The sequence below is a fragment of the Sus scrofa genome, chromosome 16 (genome assembly GCF_000003025.6).
Source record: "Sus scrofa isolate TJ Tabasco breed Duroc chromosome 16, Sscrofa11.1, whole genome shotgun sequence".
NCBI lineage: Eukaryota > Metazoa > Chordata > Mammalia > Artiodactyla > Suidae > Sus > Sus scrofa.
In genome coordinates, this window is record NC_010458.4 from 3,292,072 (window position 1) to 3,304,202 (window position 12,131).

General features: G+C 37.1%; 1 protein-coding gene across 1 annotated transcript in view; it reads right to left on the bottom strand.

The window, feature by feature from the left end:
• Window positions 1-12,131, bottom strand: part of DNAH5 (dynein axonemal heavy chain 5) — a 251,923-nt gene that overhangs the window by 177,805 nt on the left and 61,987 nt on the right. Inside the window, 4 exon segments of the mRNA XM_021076646.1 lie at window positions 6,561-6,648; window positions 6,741-6,931; window positions 9,198-9,437; window positions 10,418-10,583. Coding sequence (XP_020932305.1) covers window positions 6,561-6,648; window positions 6,741-6,931; window positions 9,198-9,437; window positions 10,418-10,583 — 685 coding nt within the window.

Consider the following 12,131-nt stretch of genomic DNA (forward strand, 5'->3'; position numbering starts at 1 on the left):
TCTGGAGTTGCTGTGCACTGTGGTATAGGCCACAGACACAGCTCATATCTGGCATTGCTATGGCTATGGCATAGGCCAGCAGCTGCAGCTCTAATTCAACTCCCACCCTGGGAACTTTCATACGCCACAAGTACGGCCCTAAAAAACAAAACAAAACAAAAATTAAAAATAAAAAAAAAGTTTTAAAGAATTGAAGTATGAGAAGTATGTCTCACAAGATAGAGAATATCAATAAAGAGACAGAAATATAAAAGAAAATCAAATACAAATTCTGAAGTTGAAAAGAACAATATATGAAATGAAAATTCACTTGCAGGGCTCAACATATTTTCATTTGTAAGAGAAAGAATCAATGACCCTGAAGGTAGGTTTCTTAAAAATAGAAGGCTAGGTTATTGATTTGAGATATTTCTTCTTTTTTAAAATCAGTATTTGAGACTATAAATTTCCCTCCAAGCAATGCTTTAACTACATTTCACAAGTTTTGCATTTTGTCTTTCCTGTTGCATTTATCCTAAAACTATTTCCTAATTTCCTTTTTGATTTCTTCTTTGATTCACTGGTTATTTAGGAGTGTGAATTTCTATGTATGTATTTGTGAATTTTTATGTATTTGTGAATTCCTCAAATCCCCTGTTTCTGATTTTTAATTTCATTTCACTGTGGTTGGAGGACATACTTTGTATTATTTCAATCCATTAAAATTTCATTTCAATTCTCCCCAGGTTTCAGAACAAACCCCCAAAACCACAACTATCTTTTTTTGTGGAAATTAACAAGCTGATGATTCCAAAGTCCATATAGAAATAAAAGAGATCTAGACTATTTTAAAACAATCTTGATAAAGAAGAAAAACGTTGGAATACTTTAGCTCTTGACTTCAAAACTTACCTCAAAGCTACAGTAATCAAGACAGTATGGTTCTAGAATAAGGAGAGATATAAGATCAATGGAATAAAATTAAGAGTGTAGGACTAAATCCTTATATTTACATTTGTGGTTCATTGATTTTCAACAAGAGTTTCGAGAAAATTCAACTGAGAAAAATAATAGTCTTTTCGACAAATGGTGCTGGGATAACTGAATATTCACATGCAAAAGAATGAATTTGGATCTCCACTTCACTCAAAATGGGTCAAATACGTAAACATAAGTGCCAAAACTATAGAACATTTAAAGAAAACACAGGAGTAAAAGTTATAGTTTCTTAAATACAAAATCAAAAGCTCTAAAATAACTAGTAGCTAAACTGACCTTGATTAAAATAAAAACTTTTATACTTCAAAAGATACCATTAAGAAAGTGAAAAGCCAGGAGTTCCCGTCGTGGCGCAGTGGTTAACGAATCCGACTAGGAACCATGAGGTTGCGGGTTCGGTCCCTGCCCTTGCTCAGTGGGCTAACGATCCGGCATTGCCGTGAGCTGTGGTGTAGGTTGCAGACGCGGCTCGGATCCCGCGTTGCTGTGGCTCTGGCGTAGGCCGGTGGCTACGGCTCCGATTCAACCCCTAGCCTGGGAACCTCCATATGCCGCGGGAGCGGCCCAAGAAATAGCAACAACAACAACAAAAGACAAAAAGACAAAAAGACAAAAAAAAAAAAAGAAAGAAAAGAAAGAAAGTGAAAAGCCAGAACTAGAACAAACAATCCAAAAATTTATATGGAACCATTAAAGACCCAGAACTGCCAAAGCAATCCTGAGGAACAAAAACCAAGCAGGAGGCATAACTCTCCCACACTTCAGGCAATATTACAAAGCCATAGTAATCAAGAGAGTGTGGAACTGGTACCAAAACATACATACAGACCAATGGAACAGAATAGAAAACCCAGAAATAAACCCAGACACCTAATGTCAATTAATCTTTGACAGAGGAGACAAGGATATGAAATGGGAAAAACACAGTCTTTTCAGCAAATGGTACTTGGAAAACTGTACAGCCACATGTGAATCAATGAAACTGGAACACACCCTCACACCACGCACAAAAATAAACTCAAACTGGCTTAAAGACTTAAGTGTAAGACAAGACACCATCAAACTTCTAGAAGAAGAGACTATAGGGAACATATTCTCTGATATCAACTTACAAATGTTTTCTCAGGCCAGTCTCCCAAAGCAACAGAAATAAAAGCAAAAACAAACCAATGGGACCTAATCAAACTGACAAGCTTTTGCACAGCAAAGGAAACCATAAAAAAACAAAAAAGACAACTTACAGAATGGGAGAAAACACTTTCAAATGATGCAACTGGCAAGGGCTTAATCTCTAAAATATACAAATAACTTACAAAACTCAACAGCAAAAAAAAAAAAAAAAGCCAGCAACCCAATGGAAAAATGGGTTGAATAGACATTTTTCCAAAGAAGATACTGATGGCCAACAAGCGCATGAAAAAATGCTCAACATCCCTGATTATTAAAGAAATGCCAATCAAAACTACTATGAGGTATCACCTCACGCCAGTCAGAATGGCCACCATTAATAAGTCCACACATAACAAATGCTAGAGAGGGTGTGGAGAAAAGGGAACCTTCCTACACCGTTGGTGGAAATGTAAATTGGTATAACCACTATAGGAAACAGTATGGAGGTACTTTAGAAAACTAAATATAGAACTACCATTTAACCCAGCAACCCCACTCTTGGGCATATATCCAGACAAAACTTTCCTTGAAAAAGACATGTGCACCTATATGTTCACTGCAGCACTATTCACAATAGCCAAGACATGGAAACAACCTAAATGTCCATCAGCAGATGATTGGATTAGGAAGATGTGGTATATATACACAATAGAATACTACTCAGCCATAAAAAAGAACAAAATAATGCCATTTGCAGCAACATGGATGGAACTAGAGACTCTCATCCTGAGTGAAGTAAGTCAGAAAGAAAAAGACAAATGCCATATGATATAACATATCTGGAATCTAATATATGGCACAAATAAACCTTTCCACAGAAAAGAAACTCATAGACTTGGAGAAGAGACTTGTGGTTGCCAAGGGGGAGGGAAAGAGAATGGGATGGACTGGGAATTTGGGGTTAATAGATGCAAACTATTGCCTTTGGAATGGATAAGTGATGAGATCCTGCTGTATAGCACTGGGAACTATATCTAGTCACCTATGATGGAGCATGATAACATGAGAAAAAGAATGTACATATGTATGTGTGACTGGGTCACCTTGCTGTGCAGGAGAAAACTGACAGAACACTGTAAACCAACTATGATGGAAAAAATAAAAATATTTTTTTAGAAAAAGAAAATGAAAAGCATTGGTTTCCTACTGTACAGCACAGGGAACTACACCCAATCTCTTGGGGTAGAACATGCTAGAAGATAGTATCAGAAAAAGAATGTCTATGTATATACGTATATGTGGGTCGCTATGCTGTACAGCAGAAATTAACCCAACACTGTAAATCAACTCTATTCTAATAAAAATTTTTCTAAAAGTAAAGTGAAAACACAACCCACAGAATATAAGAAAATATTTCAAGTGATGTATCTGGTAAGGGATTTATTATTTATTTATATCAGTAACTCAACAATGAAAAGACAAGTAATCATAATTGTTTAAAACACAGGCAAAGAATTTGAATAGACCTCTCTCCAAATAAGATACACAAATGCAAAAAAAAAAAAAAACCCACATGAAAAGATGTTCACGATCATTAGTCATTAGGGAAATGCAAATTAAGACTGCAAAGAGATATCATTTCTCATCACTAGAATGGCTGCAATTCCAAAGGCAGACAGCCACAACTGTTGGTGAGGATGCTGGGTGGCAGGGGGTAGGTGGGTGGGGGAACAGGACCCTCATACCTTGCCAGTGGGAAAGTAAAATGGTATGACTGCTCTGGAAAACAGTCTGGCATGTCTTCAGAATGGTAAACATAAAGCTACTACATGATTCAGTGTATGAGTTTCATACCCAAGAGAAATGAAAATATATGTCCAACACAAAAACTTTACACAAATGTTCATAGCAATATTTATTCAAAACAGTCCAAAAGTGGAAACAACCCAAATGTTCATCAATTGATGAATGGATAAATAAAATGTAGTATATCCATGCAATGGAATATTATTCAGCAATAAAAAGAAATGAAGTGCAGATACATCTGCAACATGGTTGAAAATTGAAAACATTATGCTAAATGAAAGGAGTGAGACACAAAAGACCATGGGTAGCATGATTCCACTTATAGGAAACATCCAGAATAGGCAAACCCACAAAAACCAAAAGTGGATTAGCAGTTAACAAACCCGACTAGAATCCATGAGGATGTGGGTTCGATCCCTGGCCTCTCTCAGTGGGTGAAGGATCTGGTGTTGCCATAAGCTGTGATGTACGTCACAGATGTGGCTCAGATCCCACGTTGCTGTGGCTGTGGTGTAGGCCGGCAGCTGTAGTTCCAATTAGACCCCTAGCCTGGGAACCTCCATATGCCTCGGGTGCGGCCCTAAAAAGCAAAAAAAAAAAAAAAAAAAAAAAAAAAAAAGAAAGAAAGAAAGTAGATTAGTGGCTGCCAGGGCTTGGGGAAAGAGAATGGGGGTGAGGGGGACTGCTAATAGAGACAGGATTTCTTTGGAGAGTGATGAAAATGTTCTAAAGCTAGATAGTGGTGATGTTGTACAGCTCTGAATATACTAAAGGCCAGTGAATTCTACACTTTAAAAGGGTGAATTTTATGTTATGTAAATTCTATCTCAAAGCTGTTATTTTTTAAAGGTGCAGCTTCTGTTATTTTTTAAAGGTGCAGCTTATTTCTCTTTTAACTCTTTTGTCATGACAAAAATACATTTTAATTTTCCATTAAACATTTTTTCTTCTCAGTTTAAAATATAATTCATAATTGAACATATTTTGAGTTTAGAAACATCTAAACTATTCTAGGAGGTTAAGCAATGTCTACAAATAATATAAAAATTGAAGTTAATACAATATGATTTTTACCTTAAATAAAGAATATTATAAGTTGTGGGTAAGGTTGGGTTTTTTGTTTGATTTGTCTTGCTTCAGGTTTTTTTAATTAGAGTATAGCTGATTCACAGTGCTGGGTAAAGTTGTTTTGAACTGTCTTTATCCTCCTCAATAACAGATTTTTTTAAAGAGGAGCTTGTTTCAGTTTCTTCCTTGTGGTTAATTTATTTATCTTTTAAGAGGATATGAGAACTAACTGAAAATTATACAAGCTCGGCTACTGGCAGGGTTGCTTTAAAAGAAGAAGTTGTAGGATTAAAAACATTTTATCACATATCATTAGCAACTTGGATGTCATATGCTCCCTAATATTACAGAATAGAAATGAAAACCATGAGATATACAGCAAAAATCACAGCACGTTAGCAAAACAGGACACATAATGGATCAAAATACAACATAGCTCTGAAACGTCTGGAAATATTCATCATGATGATGACATTTCTCTTTTAACTGTGAAACTAAAATCCTCCAGTATGTCCCCCAGTATCTCTTGTGACATACTGATTTAAAATACACTATTTATCATGGTGATATTAAAATACATTGATCTTTATATTTCATAAACTTGAAATTGGCTCATAGATTAATATTCTGATCTAATCTGATTTGAGAATTACATGGAGGAAAATACATTTTAGTTTAATAAATGTTGATTTACATTAAAAAACTAAATGTAGAACTACCATATGATCCAGCAATCTCACTTCTAGGTAAATATTCAGAGAAAACCAAAATTCAAAAAGATACCTGCACCCCAATGTTCACTGCAGCACTATGTACAATAGCCAAGACACAGAAGCAACCTAAATGTCCATCGACAGAGGAATGGATAAAGAAGATGTGGTATATATATACAATGGAATACTACTCAGCCTTAAAAAAGAACAAAATAACACCATTTGCAGCATCATGGATGGAATTAGAGATTATCATACTAAGTGAGGTAAATCAAAGAAAGATAAATATCATATGATATCCCTTATATGTGGACTTAAAAAAATGATACAAATTAACTTATTTACAAAACAAACAGACTTCAAAAACAAACATGGTTACCAAAGGGGAAAGGTGGCAAGAGAAAGAAATTCAGAGTTTGGGATTAACATATACACACTACTCTATATATATATAAACAGATAATCAAAAAAGACCTACAGTGTAGCACAGGGAGCTCTACTCAAGAGTAGAGAAAAAATACCATGTAATTCACCATTTATATCCAGGGGGCTTTTAAAATTAGCTATAGTTAAAGGTAAAGGTATATAAATATGGATGTGTGTGTATAAATCTCTATATATAATTGGAAATACTTGTAATATATAAAGAAATACTTGTATATATAAATATTATTGCATGCCTTGTGAGGTTCTGTAATAACCTATACAGGAAAAGAATCTGAAAAAGAATGGATATATGCATATGTATATAACTGAATCATTTTGCTATACACCTGAAACTAACACAACATTGTAAATCAACTAGACTCCAATAAAAAATAAAAATCAATTTTAAAAAATGTGGATTTACAATAACTATTTAGAAAGCACTAAAAGAACATTTACCTTGAGGTTCATTTTCTCCCATTTCAGCATCAGAATCACTGTCTTCGTTATTTGGCAAAGCAGCCGTTTTTCTTTCATGCATTTTTCTCTACAACGAAAAAGGGTATTTTTTTTTAGCTCCAGCCCATCTGTAGAAGCAGCAGCTTCCATGTGAGATGATTTTTTTCAGCCCACACCCACCTTGGACAGCAGCTCACTGCTCCACTGTCTAACCCCCTTGGTGATGGTGACGACGCACTCCACAACTTTGTTCAGCGTCTGCTGTATGTCTTCCAGGACTGGGGCCATGGTGATGTTGGGAATGACCAGGGTGATGCTTGCCCGGAAAATGGGCAGACTGTTCTGCTTCATTTTAGAGGCACTGTTACTGTCTGAGTTAACACAAAACAGGGAAGATTTCATCTTTTTCCTTTAAAATAGGACTTATTTCATTTGTAACCAGAAAAATTAAAGCACCTAGAACAAGACATAATAGGTATATCATCTGACAATATATCTTTGTTGGATGAATGAATGAATAAAAACTAAGGTGGAGGATCTAGTTATGCTCAATACTACAGAGCAGTTCAGTGAAACCCAAGCCAGTTTCTGCTGATTACCATCTACAGGTACACGCTCCATAAAGGAAACCCACAGCGTGGAGTCAGGCTTAATTATATAAATTCTTACATAAAATATTGAAAATGATACTGTCCAAATAACAGGAGGCCGACAAATTAAATATAGACTAAGTAAGCAAGGAATGAAAAACAAGAATAAATATCAGAACAAGCCTAAGTCAGAACAAACAGTCAGTTTAGAATTTCAAATAAAACATACATCTTTCCTACCGCCACAAGTATATCCAAACTGGGAGCAAAAAGTGGGAAAGAAATACCATGTAATTCACCATTTATATACAGGGGGCTTTTAAAGTTGGCTATAGTTAAAGGTAAAGGTATATAAATATGCATGTATGTGTGTGTGTGTGTGTGTGTGTGCAAATCCCTGTATATAATTGGAAATACTTATCATATATAAAGAAATACCTGTAATATAAAGAAATATTTGTATATATAAATATCATTACATGCCTTGGAAGAGGCATACAATAATATTCAACATATCAACCAACAGTTGATAAGTTCTAATATTGTCCCTAAGTCAAAGAAAATGACTATCCTCCCTTCTGAAGTGAAATAAAACATAATAAACCATGCCACCAATCAAAAAATTATTTTAACATTTCCACTTTTATTCATCCACTTTTAATTAAATATTAGAGAAAGTTTCCCTTAAATGCCAAAATTCAAAATAAATAAAAAGTCTTTATTGTTCTATTATTTAATTTTAACTAATTACTGTTTTATTTTTATATACATATTTTTTCTTTTTTTGAATTGAATGTTTTATTTAACTCATTATAGTCCAGAAATTAACATTTAAAATTATTGAAAAAATAAAGCCAAAAAAATTAACATATTTTACATTTTTTTCGTGCAAAGGCTCCAAAATCAATATGTGCTTTAACATAGCTCAGATGCAGAATTTTCTTTGGAAATACTTGATCTGTACACATTTTTTCTTTTTATGGCCACAACTGTAGCATATAGAAGTTCCCAAGCTAGGAGTTGAACTGCAGCTGCAGCTGCCAGCCTACACCACAGCCACAGCAATGCAGGATCCAAGTCACATCTTCAACCTACTCTACAGCCTGGGGCAAGGCCAGATCCATAGCCCACTGATCAAGGCCAGGGATTAAACTCATCCTCTGGGAGACTACAATGGGTGGAGCCACAATGAGAACTCTTTTTTTTTTTGCTTTCTAGGGCCTCACCCTAACATATGGAAGTTCCCAGACTAGGGAATGAATCGGAGCTACAGCTGCTGGGCTGCACCACAGCCATAGCAACACTTAACCCACTGAGCCAGGCCAGGGATCGAACCTGCAACCCTGCAACCTCATGGTTACTAGTCGGATTCGTTTCTGCTGTGCCACAAAGAAAAATCCCTGAACTCTTATTTTTATATTTTTTTAATTTAAAACTTAATTTCAAAATACCTCTAGACTTGATGGATTTTTGTGGCCCATTTGGGAAATGCAACACCTAGCTCTGAATGGTGCTGAGGAGAGATGATTGGATTGAGGAGGAGCAAACCAGCTAGAAAATACTAAACTGACATGAAAATAGTAATACAATTTTCTGCTTTGAAGGTAATGGCATTAATAAGATCTTTCTCACTTGCTAAGACTGGCTAATAATCGAAGAATTTAACAATGAAATTATCTTTCTATTGATCTCCTTTTTAAAGTCTCTTTTTTCTTTCACTAATTAAAATAATTCACTTCATATGTTTTCACCTTATTACAAAAAGATTAGAAGTGTTCCCATCATGATGTTGTTTATTAACAAAAGCAAAGCGACCTTAGGCAAATTATTTCACCTCCCTGGACTCCAGTCTTCTCAGTTTTAAATGGGAGTGATGATAGCATTTACTTCACAGCATTGTTGAGATAATCCAAGTTCATACGGCATAAACTTACAAGGAGACACTCAAGAAATGGTGGTTTCGATTATTTCAATTTAGCAGGGATGCACGCACACACACACAGCAACCACGCGTGGAGCCAAGAGGCAAACTCTACCAGATCATTACCCCGGAAGTGGATCAAGTTGGAGGAATGAATTCGCCTGCGCATGGCCTCCAGCGTGTTCCTTGTAACCTTCAGAAGAGCTTCCGTGTTTTGGTGATTGAAATGAGAGAGCAACTCCCGGGCCCCCTCCTCTAACACCTCGGTCTCTTTCTTCTTTCTCGCAAATGCCGTCAAGGGCAGGAGGCCTGGCCGGGCATTGAGGGAAGATGTCGAGGTGTCCAAAGTTCCTTCTTCTCTTTTTGCTGTTACAGAATGAGAGAAATTGAAAGAGATTGGGGCTGGGAGTGGAGGCATAGAGAGAGAGAGAGAATGATCTATTGCAGTTAAAGACAAGAAAATTGAGATAAATTACATGCAAGTTTAATAACACCTAAATGTCACACTTCTTCCGAAATGAGGACAGGAAGAGGAAAAGGGGGCACCAGGTGGACTGATGGAGGCCTATTCTCCTCCATGTTAAAAGACAGGAGGAGTCCCCGTCGTGCTGCAATGGAAATGAATCTGACTAGGAACCATGAGGTTGTGGGTTCGATTCCTGGCCTTGCTCAGTGGGTTAAGGATCTGGTGTTGCCATGAGCTGTGGTGTGGGTCACAGACACGGCTCAGATCTGGCATTGCTGTGGCTGTGGTATAGGCCAGCAGCTACAATTAGACCCTTATCCTGGGAACCTCCATACGCCACGGGTGAGGCCCTAAAAAGGACAAAAGACAAAAAAAAAAAAAAAAAATACGGAGGAGAGGCAGGAGCTATGGCTGCAAAAGCAAGGCAGGGCCTGGGGGCCCAGCTGCTGGTTCTCTGGGCCCACCAATAACCATAAACCCTGAGGGGAAGAGCTTCCATTCTTTGCCTCTCCATGTCCTCATCTGTCCCACAAACCCTTTGCTCTGGTGTAGACAGGGCTCCCGTGGGAATTCCAATCCATAACCCATCCTATTCTGACAAGATGAAAAAACACACATTTATACCTATATGCAAAGACAGCTAACAAGGGCCAATGCAAAGTACCTGTTTGTAGATGTTAACAAAAAAATAGTAGGAATTAATGACATGGTGTCATTAAAATGTGCTCCGAATCATAATTTCAGATTCATAAATGTCCTTGTAAAATTTGGAGGGTATTTATAGAAATATGAAATTCATCGCTATGCAGAAAATTAAATTTTAGTTTTCAATAATGGCCTAGAAAACTAAGAGCCCTCTTTCCATTATCCCTTCCGTTACCTGAACTTTCATTTTTTGAATCAGCACTATTTATGTTGGATACTTTTTCTCTTTCTTCCTTAGATGGAACTTCGACATCCAGCAACATATTTATTAGTTCATTGACTGCTTCCTCCACTAATGAGCTTTTAAAGTGTAGTACCTGAGCAGCAGTTACACAAAGGTCCTATTAAAAAAAAGAAAAAGAAAAAGAGAAAGAAAGAAAGAGAAAGAAAGAAAGAAAGAAAAGAAAGAAGGAAGGAAGGAAGGAAAGAAAGAAAGAAAAGAAAGAAAAAAAGAAACTTAGCACCGTGTCATGTTTGTTTACCTAGCTTCTGAGATCTCATCATAACGCCGTTAAGTCCAGCCTCCAGATAAGATTCTGGCCTCCAACAATGCTCGACCACACCTCTCCCACTAACCCAGGTCAGGCATCCCGCGTAAAGGAATGTGTTAAAGACCAGAGAACCAACTGGAGCAGATGGACCAAAATTATACTTACCTCCCCAGCAGTGGAGGAAATAACTCTAAAGCCATGAACAGCCTCTCTTCCCATGAAGTTTCCTTCTTTTCACATAAATCTTCTCTAGTCAGCCTTCCTTCCCTCTTCTCCTTTGCCAGCAATCCACCTTTAATTAATTTCAGATATTCCCTGCCCCTCAAACTAGATTACACATTTCTCGAGAATGAGATTTAATCAACATAAATGGATACGTTGGCGCAATTTAATCAAGGCAGACAGACAGACAGACAGACAGATGGACAGATAGGGATAGATGATGTAAGCAGTCAGCGATTTATCACATAATGGAAAACAAGCCTGTGAAACAATGGACTCTGAGTTGGTCATAGTCTCCGTTTCAAGTTCCAAACAAGATTCATCTTGATATTCTAAGGTGTTCATGTGTTCATGGACCCTCCAGTCCAGCATCAGCTTCATGGTTCATTTACCACCGCATCACCCATGACATTCACCGCCTCTCTACTGCTGCAGGTAATCTGGCATTTTGAAGCCATTAAAATAGGAAAATTCCGATGTGTCCTGAAACTGTTAAACTTCTTAATCATCATATAAAGTATAAAATAACAACTTCACTCCCAACCCAGAACTCCACCCAACTCCATCCCTAGCCTACAGAAGGTTTTGAAAAAGACACAGGTCAGAGACTGGGTAAGGGTTTGGATAGAGTTAGCACAATCTGGTAAAAAGTATAGACTCCAGGATGAAACAATCCGGCTTCAAATCCTAGCTCTGCGTGAATCTGGGAAATCCTGAGCCTTGATTCCCACATCTGTAAAAGGCTAAGCACCTTAGAATGTTGTGAGAATTCCATAAGATAATGTATGTAAAAATGATAATTACAGTGCCTGCCGTAAAGTAAGTACTCAAGAAGTGCTTGTTATTATAGATCAGCAAGTCGCAAATAACTACAGCCTCATCTCATGCCATATAAACTAAATCTTTGTTTTCTGAGAAACTGCTAATACTTAAAGTCTTCATCTTAAATCCTCTGACTCTACACACCCTCCCCTAATGACATAGTTTCTCACATCAGTCATTCTTGTGCCAACATCCTTTACTCCATCACTCCCTCAGCCCCACTCAGGAGAAGCCCAGCCCAAATGAACCAGGCAATCTACCCTCTCTATGTACACGCACGGGTCATGGCAAGGCAGGTACTTGGCATTTGGAATTCATGGCTCAGGAATCATTCTCTATGACTCCAGTCACATT